Raw genomic sequence first — 17,962 nt, forward strand, 5'->3', positions numbered from 1 at the left:
ATTCGCTATGAAAGTGCATCAAATGGTTTACCGACCTTCGTCCTTGGTACACCCTGGCACTGGCAGACCCTGGATGACTCGTTCGGAGTCGTTTTCTCTCGAACGGCCGAAACCCCTGTGGGACGCTATCAAAATGCGTCTAAGCGATGCTTAGCTGCTGAAAGACCATGTAGGCAATTTCGCATGGTCCGGACTTAGCCTCAAAAGGGTCCTCTTGGACTGGTGAAGTCGCTTTTCGGGCCTTGGCCGTGATATCCACACTATCACAAGCAGGCAAGAGTCCATTACAATAGTGGCTAGGATACCCTGTTGCTCTCACTAAATCACTAGACTAATTGTTTGGTACAGTCAATATCGCAGGGTTACATTGAGGAGACTCGCTGTATATTAAACATGTCTTCTCTTGGCGTCGAGGCCTTCTGGGTCCTCTTTCTCTGTAGGAGCCCCCGCTCTACATAGGATATTGTCATTAATATAAAGTGCGAAGCGGTTCCTATGCTTCCCACAGTTGCGTTCATTCTGGCTTGTCCATCGCTGTTGTATCATTCCTTTCCTGACAAGCTCGCTCCTCAAAGTCATCAGCGGAACTAGCAAAACAGGACCGCGAAAATGCGGCAGTCTCTGTATCACGGTGCAATCTGGTCTGCTTTAGTCGGTCTGGCATCGGCTGATGCTCCGTCTTCTCAGCAATGGGCTGAGAGAGCAATCTACGTTTGTCTTCCTTGAACATTATCACATGGGTCGAACGTCAAGCGTGACCGTCTCGGCTCAAAGTACTGACAGTGTCATCCTTGTAGCAAGTTATGACGGACCGCTTTGCTCGCCCAAAGGGCTCATCTGACGCACCTTGTGACCCCAGCAGGTACTGTGGAGGCTCGTGGAGCGGGATCATTAACAAGCTCGACTACATTCAAGACCTCGGATTCACCGCCATTCAAATCTCGCCAGTCGTGGAAAATATCCCGGACAGTACCAAGTACGGCGAAGCATATCATGGATACTGGCCCAAGAATCTGTATGCTCTCAATGAACACTTTGGGACCGCAGACGATCTTCGCAAATTAGTGAGCGAGGTCCATAGACGAGACATGTACCTAATTGTTGATGTTGTGATCAATGATATGGCTCAGGCTGTCAATGGTTCCATGAAAGATGACCCGTCTCTGAAGATTGACTATTCCCAGCTTTTCCCCTTTGACGACGAGAAGTACTATCATCCTTTCTGCGCCATCACTGATTGGAATGATCCTGAAATATACCAGAATTGCTGGTTTGCCGTGGAAACGGTTGCCCTGCCAGATCTGAAAACAGAGGATCCCTCGGTCGTCGCAAAGATCKGAGATTGGATCAAGCAATTTGTTGGTAATTATTCTGTTGACGGACTCCGCATTGACGCGGCGCTGCACATGAATGACGACTACGTCGCCAGCTTCTCCAAGGCGTCTGGTTTATTCACAATAGGCGAAGTCAGCAACGGAGACACAGGCCTGGTGTGCAAATACGAAAATTTGGTCTCTGGTGTCCTGAATTATCCACTCTATCAGCCCTTGATCCAAGCATTCACAGCAGGCAATATGCTTGGACTCTCTGAAAGTATCCGAGCTGTGCAAAAGGATTGCAAGGATTTCACACTTTTGGCAACGTTCGTGGAGAATCACGATCTCCCTCGCTTTGCGTCACTGGTCAATGACACGACGGTAGGTTGGGAGGATTACACTAGACATTTTATATTAGCTAACAGGTACAAATTAGTTGGCAAAAAACGCGATGGCTTTCAACATTCTCTCAGACGGCATCCCCCAAGGTACGTTCCTCGACAGGACAGCGGGAGTCGCCAGGCAGACGCTAATAACTTCAACCAGTATACCAAGGTCAAGAGCAGCACATGCAGGGCAACTACACGCCCTTCAACCGAGGGGCCCTTTGGACAACGAACTATGATACCACGGGCCCGCTATTCAACCTCACCGCAACGCTGAATAAGCTCCGAAACCACGCCATTAGCATCGACAACCGCTATGTGACTAACCATAGCATGGAGCTTCATGTCGACAATTCCACGTACGCCACCAGGAAGGGCCCCGAGGGAGTGCAGATCGTTTCAATTTTCTCAAACCAGGGCTCGAATGGTGGAAAGTACCAGCTTGCGTTAAAGGATGCGTATGCGCCTGGGACAGAAGTCATGGAAGTCCTGGGCTGCTCCAAGCTGGCTGCTAACGACGTAGGCAATCTGACAGTTGAGATGAATGCTGGTGAGCCAAGGGTCTTTTTCCCTGTCGCACAACTCAATAACTCTGGGCTGTGCGGCTTTGAGAAACAGAAGACCGTCTCGTCGAGCAACAGCAACAGTTCGACTCAATCCTCTAATAACGACAAGGGTAAGGATAAGAAATCCTCTGCGAGTATCACTACCGTTCCATGCCCTATTATTTTGATCACAGGGGCAGCATTGGCGGTTATGAGCTGGTTTCTCTGATTGGCATTCAAAGTCCTCTTGGCTCATTTTGTCTTTGTGTTGTGTCTCTACATACCACGATTATCTTCATTGCCTACTTCTTTCTTTTAATTGTGCTCATGGCACCCTTTCTATTCAATTCAAGATGTACATATTAATTCAAAGTTATTGATGGCTACAATTCGTTTCGTGCCAAGTCCTTGCGCCCATAGCATTGTTGATGTTGTGGTTACATATGTCCAAAATATACTAGACATACTCTCTGGACTAACCGTACGTGGGTTAGCCGTCCATAATTGATACACCCTAAGCTTCATTATTATTATCTTACCTTAAATCTTCGAGCATATCAACGTCTACATAATATCCTCCTTGTCAGTGATGTATTATCCCTTGCCGTTTTATTATCATCATCTCTGGCTGAAATTACATTTCCTGATCGCGCTCTTATGACATTCAGGAGGTTGTTTGCCATGTTTAGTAGTAGAGAAGCCTGGATGGTGAGTTTACGGAGAAGGGGTAAAAGAAGAAAAAGGAGTGAATAAGATGATGTGGTGATCGGGGTGTTGTGTGAAGAGGTGCCTGGCAGCCTCTAGGCTGCTTGGCCAACCTTTGCCAAGAGAAGGGGGGCATGATTTCAGTTATACAGTGTTATCAGACGCGATTATAAGTGGCTGTATAAGGAAGGAATCTCAGCATTGACGGAAGGTTGCCAATATATAAGAGATTCCTTTGATCAAACAGCAACCTCGACACAGTATGTCGTGAAGAAAGTCTACCACAGCCGTAGCAATTGAAGACACTGGTATGGCTCTAGGACCGCATGTGTGTATCCACTGCTACGACTATCCCACATGGAATTATCGGCTTGATTCAGGATATATCACCGATTCTATAATCAACTACCGCAACAGAGACCGCCATTGCGAGCCCAATCGCAGATGCTTCGTATATATTCATTAATCTAACAATATACATTCTACCCCTTTCTATAAACAAACGTCTGTCCGGTCTATCATGCGACATTAGCCTTGAAGAAGTGTGGGAACAGTGTCCGCAGCTCCTCAAGGCTTCGAATCATGTATTGCGAGGCGGGAATCCGAGGGATCGGGAGCGTCGGTTCGACGAGGTGGACAGTAGTCCAGCCACGTTCCGCGGCGTGTTTGCAATTCAAGTGCGAGTCATCTTCCGATTATCAGCATGATACTGAGAGAAAGTCAAAGGACAAAAGAAAATAACTTACCAACAAAGTAGCACTGCTCCGTGCTCGGCGCCCGGGCTTCAATCTCCGCCTTCTCATACATGTCCTGGGACGGCTTGCAGATGAGCGGCGGCCGCGAATAGTCGCAGAATGTGATGCCCTCGAACAGATCATCCACCTTCAACAACTTGATGACACGTTTGGCATGTGTGATATAAGCATTTGTGAGCAGCCACAGCCTCACTTTGGACGTGTCAATGTCCTCGAGTAACTTGCGCAATTTGGGATCCGGTTTGAGGATTCTGTCTAAGGGGAGGGCATCATCGACTTCGCGATTGAATTCAAGGGGGTCAATGGTGTGATGACGTGTGAGGCCCTGAATCGCAAGACCGTACTCCTTGTAGTATTTCTGGTGGAGCATGTGAGCGTCTTCAGCGGAGAGGGAGAGGTGCTTGACGAAGAACTGGTCTGCGATGGTGACTGAGTTAGATGGGTTCTTGGCCGAGTGCGTTCGTCGCGAGGAGGTTTTGAGACAACTAACGGATCAATGTCTGCATCTCATCATGGATGTTGCATTCTGCGCTGCCCATGTCAGTAATTGTCGGAGCGCTCGAGTCGGCGGGGGCTCCTGACCTCGAGAATAAAGCTGCGCATGACTCCATATCAGCCTGGGATCTGAGAAATGCAGCAGATAATACCACCGATGCATATACATACACAGTTATCTATGTCAAAGAAGAAAACTGGCCTTGGATCAGGATCAGGTACTGCGCCAGTGGGACATTCCGCAGTGGCCATTGTTCTCCGGGGGTGAATGATATCACAGCGAGAGATAAAGGGTCTATAAGGGAAAGATGAAGGAAGTGTAAATCTAGGTTGGATTCTCTGGCATATGCGATAAGTTCGTAACATCAAAGGAGTCATAGATAAAGGAGAAAGTAAGTAGAGTCACCCCCCGCGATGATTCACAACTAACGGCTACTTCGTAAATCCATACGCCCTGAATCTGCGGGAATAACCGCCCGCATTACAATTCCGTAGAGAGCTTAGCGTTGACCGCCAAAGGTCACGGACTCACAGTTACCTTACTACTCCTTAGGGAGTCTAGCGTAGTTTACAGTAATTTGTTCGGACTCGAAAGCTTGCATTCTGCTATTTTTTTCATTCTCCCTTGACCACGTCAAAGGCCAAAATACACCCGACTTTCCTGCTCTCAACCTTCCATGTTTCCTGTTGATAAGAGTGATCAACTCATCACAGGTGAACTAGGTTTAAAAGGGCTTTTGGATTTACAGATACTGGAAGTATCATATAATTTACTCCCATAAGCCAAACCTCCCGCCCGTGGAGCTTCAGCATTATGGCAACTCCCGGGTCAGCTCAACTTCAAGCTGGGGTTATATCAGCTAGCTTATCGGAGAGTGAGCAGGTGAAGGAATATGAGAAGATTTTGAAAATTAGCGACGACATCTTTACTGGTGCTCACCCTAGGTTGAAAGTTCCCCAGCAATTTGTGCGCAAGACCGCGTCTCGAAATGCCCCTAATCCCCCTACCCCAACAAGACAAGCTCAGGTAAAGACTGCTGGCGGTCAGATTCCTTTCCAGGGTAATCCATCTCAGTCCAAGCCAGCAGCTTCAGGAGTCGCAAGTGCGCAGACTCTCAAAAACAATGCGTCATCTGGTGTGACCAGCGCGCCTCAGCCTACGCGTATTGTTCCCAAACCTACGTCGGAGATTGATCCCATCTTCTTGACCAAATCCGATGATCTAGTTAGAGCGGAATTGCAGTTGCAACGACAGAGAGTGGAAAGGGCGTTACGAGAGCAGCTGGAACAAAAGAAGCAAGAGTCCCGGCAGCGAGCCGCCATGCAGGACGCGAAGCCAGACTTTGATGTCGCGGAAGTTTTGAACAAGGCCTTTGAGCTGGTTCCACCTTCACCATCAATCGATGTTCCTGGGCCCAATGGCATGGAAGCCCCCAGTGACTCGTATGATGAATCCTTCGACTCCAGTAGAGCCCCTGACTCTCCGATTCAGCAGAAGCCATCTTCGGCGCCTCTTTCTAATTCAGAGGAAGTTGCTACTGAAGGTCCAGTAGAGAATTACTCAGATGAGTTGCAACGGCTTGAAGCCCTCAACAGACCTGCGTCGGATCAGGAAATGCAAGATACTTACCCCGTTGCAGACCGTCCAAGGCAGTCCCAGCAGGCTCAGGTAGATCCCACGAACAACAACTTGCAGGCCATTCAACAGCAGGCAGATGCTTTCGAGGAACCCGAGTATTCACCTCCAGCTCCAGATATCCCGCCGATGGAAAGCGCAGACCTTCAACAACCGATCGAGCAGAGACAACCGCATACGGACAAGCGCAGTGGACAAGACCAGGAGCCTCCTCGTCCCCATCAAAATCGTCGCAAAACAGTATCACCTGGGGATAACGTGAGGGTTGTGCGCAATCATATCACTTCTCCTGCGGCACCGCAGCCGTCAAGAGTTTCTCCTCTGGCCATAGCTAAGGTTCCCACCGTCCATCACCACAAAGTCCCACCAGTAGACTACAGCTCTAACCCGATGCAGCATGCGAGACAGGATCTGCGGGCTGCCAGTCCTGAAATACCGCCCCAGCAGCTGATGCCGAGGAAACGTAGGAGACTACAGGAAGACAGAAGCCGACCTGGCCCAGTCTCTTACAGATCGCAAGCAGGTGGCAGTACCGAGGCATATATCAAGGAAGAGCCTGTCTCACCGCCGCCTTTTGCTGACACGCAACCCGCAATCCAGCCTCAAGAAAGGCCAATCTATATTGACATTGCCTCGCCTCGTCCTCCCTATACGCCAGTGTACGAGAGAATCGAGCCGGTGCGGGAGCCTGCATATGAGCTCGACCCTTATCATGAAGCGCACGTTGAAGCCGCATACCCAAGGACGGTGTCAAGGCTTAGCGTTCGGCGCCCAGTACGCGATGACCAAGATCTACGGAGGGTCGCAAGCTTACACCAGGCTCGACAACCTGAGTATGCTCGGGAGTACATTGAGAGACCCAGCTCTCGCTCGCTGCGCGCTGCATCCTACACTGTTGTGGAGCGGCCGCCGCAAGAAAGAGTCCGATACTATGACGAACCGCCCCAAACTTACGCCAGACACTACGCCCCGGCGGTTGGGTCGCCGACATCGCCGCGCTACCAAGAGGCCTGGATCGAAGGAAGTGCGACAGCGCCTCCACGGCGGATCTTGATCGATGAGCATGGGAATCACTATCGTGAGAGGACGCCACCGCCTAGAATGCAGGCCATGCCTCCACCCCCAGGTCGGATCCCGCGAGGCGAGATCTACGATGACGGCGCAGCACCGATACGTCCGGGTGGTAGCGTTCGAGCAGTCTCCGTTGTTGAGGATCCATATGGCGGCCGGAGATACGTGCAGGAAATGCCACCTCCGCCAGCAGCCTATCGACGGGTGACGGAATACCCTCGGCCTGCTCCGAGCGAACGGCGCAGTTACGTCACGCCACTGGTTGATGACAGAGAGCCTTATCCACGCAGCAGTAGCGTCCAAGTTGCCGGGTATCCTGCGACTCGTGCGACCTACGTTGAAGAGGCGGATATCCCGCGTGAGAGGATCATCAGGATGCCAAGTGTGCGTCCCCCTGCTGCTCGATACGAGGAGCCTCGGGAGATGATCCCGCGGATGGGAAGCGTCCGCCCAGCCGAACGAGATGTAAGTGTTTATGTAGACGATGACGCTCGACGGCCAAGAGAATATATCGAGCGACCTGTTTATGTTGCACCACGGCCTCTGGCGAGAGAAGAAAGGTACTATGAAGGGGAGCCCGAGCGGGTGGTGCTCGATGGGAGAGAGGCAGTTCATCGGGTTTCCCAGCGTTATTGAGCTTCAGCAGGAAGTCGAATCATGCCGGGTTGATTCATTTGCATGTACAGAGTATCCAAGTACCCAATCATCATCACAAGTTATTTACACTAACGCCCTAATGTACACTGTTTCAATCGAACATCAAAGGGTATTTGAAGATCATTTCCCACTAAACCATCACTTGCATCAGAAATACCACTACAATAGTAGAAGAATGACACGGTATTTTCCAAAACACGGAGGTTCATCATCTGCAAGGATATTGGAGTCGTGGTTAGATATTCTGCAATTCAAGGGAAGGGTCGCTAAGCTAATAGCTCAGGCCACATATTTGTGCATGATTCAAGCACCACAGCATACATCCATGCTGTGCGTTGCACTTGCACATTTCGACGATGCGCAGGATGCAGCTCCTCTGGAGGACTATAAAAGTCCCGAAGCGGTCTCTGCATCGGTGAGAATCAACAGGCAGAATTTAGTCTCTATGCCTTAATCATGGCGTGTGTTGGGCAGCGCACATTCCATGGCCAGTAACCCCTACAGAGTATGTTCTAAGGTAGTCATTTAAATAGGTATTCCGCTATGTACCGCCCCCTGGGCTAAGGAAGGCCTAACTATGGACGCGGTTGTGTCTGCTCGGGCTATATACTTGGTAGGTAGGCGCCAGAATGGATGAAATGCCCGGTATGCGGACGGATATGTATGCACCGTGCAGCTCGGACGCAGTGCCCCCAGAGGATTACTGGGACATAACCCGGGGAATAATATGCGCGGGATTGATTCCAGTTGGTTGATGCATGTCTAGATTAGGTTCTTGGGTTTTAACGAGTAGAGTTACCTAGGATACTTTCTGTGATGTACAGAGGACAGTACCTAGGGTAAGGTAGTCTGCTGTGAGACAGACCCACAACTAGCACTAGCCAACGATGACGTCGTTGATTCTAGGTCGATGAGGGACTTGGATTTGCTATTTTCCTTTGCCAGCAGATGATTTATAAGACGCATTGGATTTCTGTTCGGGGTCCTGGCCTCCTTGTTTAATGTACGAATACTGTCTTGGTCAAGAGCGATGCTTGCTGTTGATGGTGCCCAAGCATACCTTTGAGAGACATACCTGCTGGGGATGCCACGGAGGCTCAGGCAACCCTCCAATTGCGCGCTACAGGGTCCCTTGGCTTCGATTGAGTTGGCATGGCCGAATTTCATTGATATGATTGGCATTCTTCAGAGAGATCCGTGGTGCTACTTGATCAGGATGAAAAGTGTACCTAGGGAAGATGACCATGACACTTGCTGATGATTACGGAGAACAGGAAACAGGATCGTAATTCCCGAATCTTCGCTGCTCCTCTTGAAGGTACGGAGTAGAGAGGTATCTCATGCACTGTAGTGCTGATGTCCTGATTTGGGCTCCCCCTTCGAGTTCCGGGTGGAGCAACCATGTACTTGCGTTGGTTGTAATAATGATGAGATAGATGGGAACTGGTGACGCAAGGCCTGGTATTACCGGAAACTACCTAGAGAGGTAATTGTGAAACAGATATCAAAACCTCTTCCGACAGAAAGAGATCGTAGTGTTTTGTAATCAAATACGCTGTAAGAGAGGGATTCGAGTCCCACTTCCATACCTTCCCTTGAGGATCAGCCAGTGCGGCATGTTCGAGTGGCAAATCATGTATTACCAGCTGTTGAATAGGTACACTCGACCATCGACGGTAGTACCTTAGTACTGTATAAAATCGGCCAGGTAAACACGAAACAGCTCATGATGAACAAGGGATTCCTTCAATTCCCGAGCAAATTCAATTCGCTTGACTCGAGGGCCAGAACAACCGGGCGAGGCAGGAACTCGCGTGCACTGACATCTAGTTCCTTGGTAATTGGGCCAGATTTATGACATGAAATTGATTGATCAGTCGTTGACCTACAGGGAGCCATCCTCACATGTGGATGAGAGGATGTGGTCATAACATAGCATGTGTGCGGGAGTACAGACGCCGTCTGCTGAGCTGTCGATCTCAGCTGTTGCTGCAAAATACACGTGACGGCCATTTTCGCTTGGAAACCGCCAAAGGGAATAGCGTGTGGGCCGTGCAGAAAAGACGAATCCAAGAAGAGCAAGAGATGACAGCCCATAATCCGTACAGCCACACCTCTCTCCTAGATCAGTATGACTCTGTTGATCTGTTCTTGCGGATTTTAGATACTGGCTGTTTTGCAGAGTTTCGTATGTGAGAAAAAGGAGGATTGCCTCGAAAACAAGTATTATTAGAGCAACGGAAGGCACTCTGAGAGGTGCCTGAGGATATAGATAGGTTACTTGGCTCCTCTCCAAAAGCAGGAACCTTGAGAGCTCATGGACCTTCAGAATCCATTATCATCCTCACTATTATTATTATTGCAGCAATGTTGACCACAACGAGTCAACGCAGTCTACAAACATCATGATGATTATAATTGCTTTGTCGGTGATGAAACCGTACTTTGTCCTGAGCCACTCGTAGTCTAGACGCTGGACCAGACCTTTGACCCGCATCTTCCGCCTTAACGAAAGACAGACATGGGCCACTGGGCTGAGAATGATAGCAAATCTGTGAAGAGAGTCAAGATCAGATGAATAGAGTAGCTCAATTGTTCATGCTCTACTTTTTCTTTATCTACTATCTACTAAATAGTATTATCATAGGAAGAATCTTCCAGGGAGAATCGAATAGCAGAGTAAGACCCGTTTCCAGTCCGCCGTAGACCAACTAAGGAACCTGAATTCAGCCAACCCAGACCGTTCGAGGAAAATACCTTCAGCGCCCAGAGCTGTCTTCTTTCCTCTCACTCTTCTCTCGTCTCTCTTACTCACATTCTCACTTCTCTTCCTCTTCCTCTTACTCTTCCACTTTTCCCCATCTATTATCTTCTCTTCATTGACAATTCTTCCTTTCCTTTTCTCTTTTCCCTCCTGTTTTTCTTTCCCTTTCTCTTCATCTTCCCCATCTCCCCACTTCGATACCCTTGTCTCGTTGATCGAATTGCTTGCCTTTTCCCACCATTCCGGTTCCATAACGCCCTGTCCACCCACGCCATTCCATCCGACGCCGCCCTCCCCCAATCATCCCTGTCAAGAACGGCGACTTCATCCTTCTTGAGATCGATCCCTCCTCTCCTTTCTCTTCGCCAAATTCCTCCCGGATCAACTTCCGCCATTTCCCTCCTTCTGCTCCCTCTTCTCTCTTTCCCCTCGACTTGTTCAAGGGGTCAGAGATTCGATCTATTCTTGTCATGCACAAGATATCCAATTTTACGGGCCAGGCCCGTCATGGCTGGGAGCGGATGACGCCTACCTTTGGCATGTCCAGACCTCATACTGACATGACCTCCCACACTCTTCGGCGGCCGCACGGCGCTCCTCCTATGACTCCTCCCACCGGAGTCGATCCCACGGTCAACCTGTCCTTCAATGTCCCATTCTCCTCCACCCTCGCCGGTCCCGATATCGATGATGTGCTTCATGCGAGTCCCGGCGCCCTTCAGCGCTGGTCTTTTCCTGAAGGCACCCCAGAAGGCACCCCGGTCTACAACCTACCAGTCCACGCTAGCAACGTCGAATCTCTTCGCAGATTATGCCGTCAGATAACGGAGTCCAGTAACGGTCGGGTTGAAGCGGCGGTTACGTCTTCAGAACCCAAGTCGGTTCCATCACTGCAGAGGCGACCTCAAGGCTTGGTGACCAACGTCTGCATCACGGGTGACGGAGAAACTGTGCGAAAGATGCGGGCAAAAATTCTCAATGAGACCCCCATCCTACTGGTATGAAACGAGCTTTCGCTACAGAGTGTCATATCTAGGTGGTTGTAATATTCGCTAACTTCTCTATCCTCCTCAGCGCTGCGCGACCGTCGACGTGGACATACATCTCATTATGGATGGATCGACCAAGGGTGTTCGATCCAGTGTTCTGGAACACCTGGATACCTTGGCCGCCTACACAGGCACCGACATTTTCCTACTGAGCCCCAAGTTTCGTGATTCGGACAGTTCGGTGGTTTCATCCTATGGATACGCTTCGGACAATGGGCTGGATCATCGATTCCGTGTTTCCATCTACGGTGACATGGAGAGTGCTGAGCATGCCAAGACCAGAGTTTTGATCATGATTGACCAAATTGTAAGTTTTCCTCTCTGCAATAAGTATGATCCTCGGCACTAAGTCATCGCTAGCTCAAACGTCATGTGGATGCCATGAGATTGGAGTTGACCATGCACACTTTGGTCTGCGGTCGGACGCGCAAGAACATCAAGCTCATCGAAGCGGCTACCGGCACGGCAATTTACTTTCCCCCTCCCTTTCCACGGATTTTCGGCTACACTCCTCCGGGTGCCCATCGCCGCAGTGAAGATGAGGTGTACATCACGGGTGATACCCAGGAGCAGATTGCTCGTGCCAAACAGAAGCTGCGGGAGTTGGTGATGGGAGTCAAGATTTACGTCAAGGATGTCATCGTCAATTCCAACAAGATTGACAATGTTCTGCTTGACCGTCTCGACAAGGTCCGGAAGGTGATGGAAATGAACGGTTCATATGTTCTCTTCCCGCAACTCGGCAGCCAACGGGGTCTTGTTCGTATCCAGGGCACCGAGGTTCTGCACGTTGAGCGCACTGTGCGGGAGATAATGGCTCTGGTGCGTCGAGCCATGCAATCTCTGAAACCCCGTTTCGTTCACTTTCTGACGATTGTCTAGGCCGGTCAATTCTACAGTGCTTCATGGTGGATCATCATGCCCGACCCTTCCCAAGGCGGCTTCCGCGCTCCTTCTGCCGCGGACATCCGCACAATGTTGTCTGACATCTGCACCAATTCGGGCGCCGAAGTCAGCTTTGACAACCTGACTTTCACCATCAATGGGTCGGACGACGCGGTGAAATCCGCAATGATGGTTGTCAATCAAATTCCGTTTGTGAAGCGAAGCCAATACCAAATGCGCGTCAAGATCGAGCTTGCAAATGAGCATAAGGAGTTTGTCAGTGGAAAGAAGAACGGCAAGATCAATAAGATCATGGGCCAGAGTAAGTCTTCTTGACCGCTCCAACACACCGTTTGCAACATCTCATTGACCATCTTCAGGCAACGTTCAAATTATATTCGATGGCTTCAACGAGTACAACTTCTACATTGACGTCTGCGGCAATCAATATGAGTCCACGAAGAACGGTCTTGACCTTGTTGAGCAGGAAATGCCCGCTTCCATCTCTTTCCATGTGCCGGATCAGTACCACAAGCGGATCATCGGAATCGGCGGACAGCACATTCAGCGCATCATGAAGAAATATTCCGTCTTCGTCAAATTCTCCAACGCCATGGACCGCGGCGGTATGGGCAAGGAAGATGATGACATCAAGGTTGACAATGTCATCTGCCGGACGCCAGCTCGTAATGCCCAGTCTCTCGATCTGGTTAAGCAGGAAATCATGGACATGGTTGAGAAAGTCGTAAGTGGTCGATCTTGCTGTCGAAGCCCGTTAAGAGTTGGTCTTTCTAATAGCCATCCAGGATGCCGAATACGTTTCTGAGCGCGTTGTCATCAATCGTTTGTACCACCGTGAACTACTTGCCCGCATGACCGAGATCGATGAGCTTGAGAAGAAGTGGAATTGCAAGATCGAGTTCCCCAGCACAGAGCTCGCTAGCGATGTCGTGACTATTTCTGGACCCGAGTACCAGGTCCCTCAGGCTGTTGATGCCTTGCTGGGAATGGTGCCGGAGAGTCACGAACTTCTTTTCCAGAGCTCTCAGGAATTGCGTGATTTTTTCAAATCTGCCGAATTCCGCGAGGATGTCTGCTGCAAGTTGAAAGAACAATACGAAGTTGATACTTCGGTGGACGCAAACCCTGAGTCGCCAATTTCGGAGACTGGGTCGGCTTCCTCGACCTTCGCTCCCGAGGACCGTGTGGTGCTCGGGTACACGCGCAACAACGCCGGTGGGCTCAAGGATGCCATCGATTTCTTGATCTCCCGGCTTGTCGCCCATGGCCTTGATGCAACCACGGTCAAGGGTGCGATCCCGCGCCCCAAGTCCGACTCGTTTGAAGAGTCCCTGCCTTTCTTCGACTCGAAACTATTGCAGCATGCTCCCACGCCCATTGTTACCGACTCCCCCACCCGGCCCAACTTTCCCGATGAGACGAGCGAGCGTGGATCGATTTTCGAGAGGCTTCGGAAGCCCGGCAGCATCTCCTCGTTTTCTTCTTTCATTGGTCGTAAGAACCATTCGGCCTCTCCCGGTTCGTTCTTCAAACATGCATCCAGCAACGCGTCAAAGGCCTCTCTTGTTTCCATGGAGTCCCGAGACAGTGGCTACCGCAACCCATGGAATGACTCGGGTGTGAATCTGCCTGAGGACGACCTGCCTGTCCTTGGCAGTTCCCACAGCCACAGCAGCAGCACAAACGGTTGGCCAGCACGTTTTGATACCAAATTTCCGTTCGGTACCGCGCCGGGCGACATGACTCCCAAGCATGATCCCCGCGCATCTTTTGATAGTGGTCGTCCTAGTACTTCCAATTCTACTTCTGGATACCCGGCTCCTATTGGGCCACCGCGTTAAATCAAGATATCAGTTTGCAGCACTATACCCCAAGGCACTTGATCTGCTGTTTCGAGAAGTTTGTTTTCAGCGGTTTTGTTTTTCCTGTTTTCGGTTTCTTTCCCATTTGATACCACAGACAGCATGCAAGAGGAATCCTCAGGAGATCCCGGTTAGGACGAAAAAGAGCATTGGCTGCTCTGTTCTGAATTGCAAGACGATTTACTCCTGCGTCTTCTTTCCCAAAACCAGCCTTTCTGCTTTTTACTGATTCGTCTGCGTGCGACATGTTTGCTTTTCTTGTTTCGTGCTTAGTCCGGGGTGTGTGGAGAGACGGCAATGCCGATTTTGTCTTTTACATGGGAAACACATTGGAGGGTCGAATCTTCGTTCAAACATTCAATATATGATACCAAGTGGAATGATGGTGTATGGAGGTGTTTGCATGTCTGGTCTTTCTCTGTCTCAATCTGCTTTCTTCTCCATCATGGAGTTGGAGACTGGTTCTGTTTGACTGCCTGATGTTGGATCGTTTTATATACCTTGATGCACACGGATATCCCAAGACCTTGAAGTGTAGACAGAATACCAAGTGACTGCTTTTCTGATACTCGCTACCATCTCGGATTCACGTATTCCTGATACTGAGTCTTTTATAAATCCTACTTCATATAACAGGCGTAGCATACGTAAAGGTATATTATTATCCACTCACTTCCGGACCAACGAGAAAGAGCGCAAGTCTAACCCGACCCCGCAGACCGAATGATGCAGCACGCACATTACGCAAGGGGAATCACACAGAGGAACAAAACAAGAGAAAAGCGGGATATATCTATCGACAAGGTCGAATCCTGCAAGCGGGCACGCACGTGCATCTGGCAGTTGCCTCGACAACTCCGCGATAACGTGTGCATTGCATAGATCACTAGAAATGAATGACGGAAATAAATACCCGCGGAAGTATCAAAAGGCCAGACCAATGGTTGATTGGCGGTGATTGGGAGTCGAGTAGTAATCCAACTCGCTGTATGCGAATTGTTGTTGCTGGCCTTCGTAGATCGTTGGGTATGGTCTGTCGTCGGGGATGGACATGGATGTGGATGAGAGGGCTGGCGGGGCGTGAGAGAAGAGGGCCCGGGACGGAAAGGCCTCGAGATCCTTTTCGGATGGTAGACTGGGATTGAGGTCTTGGGTGCCTCGTGATGGGGGCGTCCTTGGACCTAGCCCTGTGGTGGTTGTTGTGCTCGGTGCGGAAGAGACGGCCGTTGAGCCGCTGAGCGTGCGTGAGCGGATGCGAAAGGCGCTTGCGCTGGCACTTGCGCTCCTTTCGGCGCGGGGTTTCCAGGGGACAGGGGGAGAGGCGGGGATGAAGGCTTTATTGCCTGTTTGGAGGAGCCATTGCGCGACGCGGCCGGTGCGGGATGGGGTTGGGGATGAGATGTCGTTCTCGGCGAGGGTGGAGGACGAGGGGTTGGGTGTAGATGTTCCTGTTGACGACGGGGTGTTGTCGGTAGGAAGAGGTGGTAACGGCCTGTCCTGCAGGGGAGTTTTGGGGGGTGTCTTTGGGGGCACTGCGATGGACGTGGTATCGCTGCGTTGGCGTTGGCGTTGGGGCAGTGACCCGTAGCCGGGCGACGATTCCAGCCTGTTATATGTTGGTGAGAACAAGGCCTCGCTGAGGCCGGTGGCGGTCGAGGTACGGGCTGAGAAATAAGGTATCCCAGGGCTTGTGATGGGAGATTGCTTGTCCAGAAGCTGCTCCAAGGCGGCAAGGGAAGATCGTCGGGACCCTGATCCCACGGGTTTGCGAGGTAATTGGAAGGATGAAGAGTGATGATGAGATCGTGCGCGGGAAATACGTGAAGGGTCAGTGGGAGAGACAAGAGCTTTTGCAGGCCAGGCAAGAGATCGTCGTCGATCCTCCTGTGAAAGAAAGTCGTCGAAGGTTGGCAGATCTGAGAGGCGGTTGCCGGGTGTGTGAATCTTCAACACGAGAGGTTGAAACTCCGCTGGACTGGAGGCAAAGGAATGGAAAGTCTCGACTCTCCTGAAGTCTGTTGGTGCACTGATCCTCAATGGAGTGGACTGCCGCTTGAACGACATGCTGGCCCTTTTGGATGCTCGGGAGACGACGCTTCTGCCTTCCGTTATCCATGATGGGAAGGACGAGGTCCTAGGCGTGGGGCTCGGAAGGTCATCATAGACCACCAGCTTCATGGGAGGCACGAGATGAGGTTGAGTATGACATATCCTCATCTCTCGTTCGACACCCGGATCTGAAGCACATTAGAGTCTGTTGATAACATATACCTCAGGGAGAGGAATACATACCCTTCGACTTCATTGCTTGCTGATAATGTGAGCTCTCAACATCACCTTCAGGGCGCAGACAGGACAAGCAGGACGCAATCCAGCCAGTGAATACGGATCCTGCTTGTTCAATTGCCAGCCTCATCGCCGTCCGAGCTTCAAAGCTGTTGCTCCATCACCTCTTGGGAGATACAGACAGAGCTGAAAGGGTCACGAAACAATAAGGTGTTAAAACGTGAAAGATAAAGAATGAATGACGACAAGCACAACGGTAACAGACAGGCCAGCTGATATTCACCACCCCAAAGTTCGAGAGAGGCTGGGAGCTCTCGTCCAACGACTCGATTCACTCTCAACCAACGAGAATACCCCTGCCTGGGGTAGGTCCATCCATCATATACATAGGGCCCTTAGGCAAAGCGACAACATGCACGCAGCTCAGGATGAAACGGGATAGCGATCCTGCATGATGCAGCTCCATCTAACCTGATTCAAATATCATCCGCTGCGCTAAGCAAGCTGTTATCAACTGATAATTTCCCACGAGGCTCAAAACAAGGTCGTCAGAACCAGTCACAACGGTTTGCGGGACACCATCCCAAGTAGCGTGTTGGATCGTTGATCATTGCTCAGGCATGATCCGCATCTCATTTGTTGGCAGCAGCAAAGTAAATCACATTGACTGGCTTGGATCGCCGACAGTTCATCCCACGACGGGCTAGAAGCGACGGTGCCTGACTGGAGTGCTGCTGGTTGATTCTCCCGCTTGAGTGGGTGGGCGGCGCGTAAAGAGGCACCGCTATTGCTCAGCCGCACAAACTAATAGGTTTCTATCACTACCACGTCGCCAGTAGACAATAATAGAAGTCATTTAGCCTTTCTCTGTTTGACCGCTGTCTTTCCTATCATCAGCTTTCTGGCCAATGATGCCTGATTACTGCGTGCTTAGCGAAAATGGCGGTCTCGTTTTGCAGGCTTTAGCTGTCGCTCAATCGTATCCCGTATATTCAATTGCCAAATGGAAAATAATATATCTTAAAACATTTGTTTGAAGACCCAGAATGATCAATCGCAGGTCGTCCCGTCATTAGCCGTTTGGCATCAGTTGAAGTTAACCTCATTAATCTATTTACCCCAAACGTTCTCCTCTTCCATGCCCCCGTAGGACCAAACAGGCGTTCTCGACTCTTCTTCTTCGGATTCTTCGGGCTCTTCAACAGCTTCTGTGTTTTCATTAGAGGTGCCCCCGCCCTCTGCAGGTGATGCTGTGTGGTTCTCCTCGTCGGCTGGTTTACCGGACGGCCTCCTGAATGTGAAATGATTAATGCTGTTTTCCAACGAATTCTGGAAAGAACCGAGTACTTACTGAAAGACTTTGTTTTCTGGCTCGACCGTTGTGGAACCAAAAGCTCTCTGGACTTGCGCCCGTTCTTCCTCCTCAGCCTCTCGGTCTTCAACTACGAGGTCAACCAACTGGCTGCGATGGGAACCTTGGGATGTCAAGGAGCTTGAACCGCGTTTGAGGGAAGGCGACTCGTGACTGC

General features: G+C 50.5%; 5 protein-coding genes across 5 annotated transcripts; 3 read left to right on the forward strand and 2 right to left on the reverse strand.

Moving 5' to 3' along the window:
- Positions 1-609: 609 nt before the first annotated feature.
- Asppvi_007928 (alpha-amylase) lies at positions 610-2,476 on the forward strand (the record flags this gene model as incomplete). Its single annotated transcript, XM_043303811.1, has 4 exons — positions 610-711; positions 798-1,697; positions 1,753-1,804; positions 1,863-2,476. 4 exons carry the CDS (start codon positions 610-612, stop codon positions 2,474-2,476), a joined length of 1,668 nt encoding a protein of 555 aa, XP_043159746.1.
- Positions 2,477-3,470: 994 nt separating this feature from the next.
- On the reverse strand, positions 3,471-4,318 carry Asppvi_007929 (putative pyrimidine 5'-nucleotidase; the record flags this gene model as incomplete). Its single annotated transcript, XM_043303812.1, has 3 exons — positions 3,471-3,640; positions 3,699-4,124; positions 4,198-4,318. 3 exons carry the CDS (start codon positions 4,316-4,318, stop codon positions 3,471-3,473), a joined length of 717 nt encoding a protein of 238 aa, XP_043159747.1.
- A 698-nt stretch (positions 4,319-5,016) lies between these two features.
- On the forward strand, positions 5,017-7,545 carry Asppvi_007930 (uncharacterized protein; the record flags this gene model as incomplete). Its single annotated transcript, XM_043303813.1, has 1 exon — positions 5,017-7,545. One exon carries the CDS (start codon positions 5,017-5,019, stop codon positions 7,543-7,545), a length of 2,529 nt encoding a protein of 842 aa, XP_043159748.1.
- Positions 7,546-10,800: 3,255 nt separating this feature from the next.
- Positions 10,801-14,126, forward strand: Asppvi_007931 (KH domain protein; the record flags this gene model as incomplete). Its single annotated transcript, XM_043303814.1, has 6 exons — positions 10,801-11,328; positions 11,405-11,686; positions 11,740-12,201; positions 12,262-12,586; positions 12,645-13,009; positions 13,071-14,126. 6 exons carry the CDS (start codon positions 10,801-10,803, stop codon positions 14,124-14,126), a joined length of 3,018 nt encoding a protein of 1,005 aa, XP_043159749.1.
- A 945-nt stretch (positions 14,127-15,071) lies between these two features.
- Asppvi_007932 (uncharacterized protein) lies at positions 15,072-16,452 on the reverse strand (the record flags this gene model as incomplete). Its single annotated transcript, XM_043303815.1, has 2 exons — positions 15,072-16,384; positions 16,440-16,452. 2 exons carry the CDS (start codon positions 16,450-16,452, stop codon positions 15,072-15,074), a joined length of 1,326 nt encoding a protein of 441 aa, XP_043159750.1.
- Positions 16,453-17,962: the final 1,510 nt, after the last annotated feature.

This window comes from Aspergillus pseudoviridinutans (genome assembly GCF_018340605.1).
Source record: "Aspergillus pseudoviridinutans IFM 55266 DNA, scaffold_5, whole genome shotgun sequence".
NCBI classification, from domain to species: domain Eukaryota; kingdom Fungi; phylum Ascomycota; class Eurotiomycetes; order Eurotiales; family Aspergillaceae; genus Aspergillus; species Aspergillus pseudoviridinutans.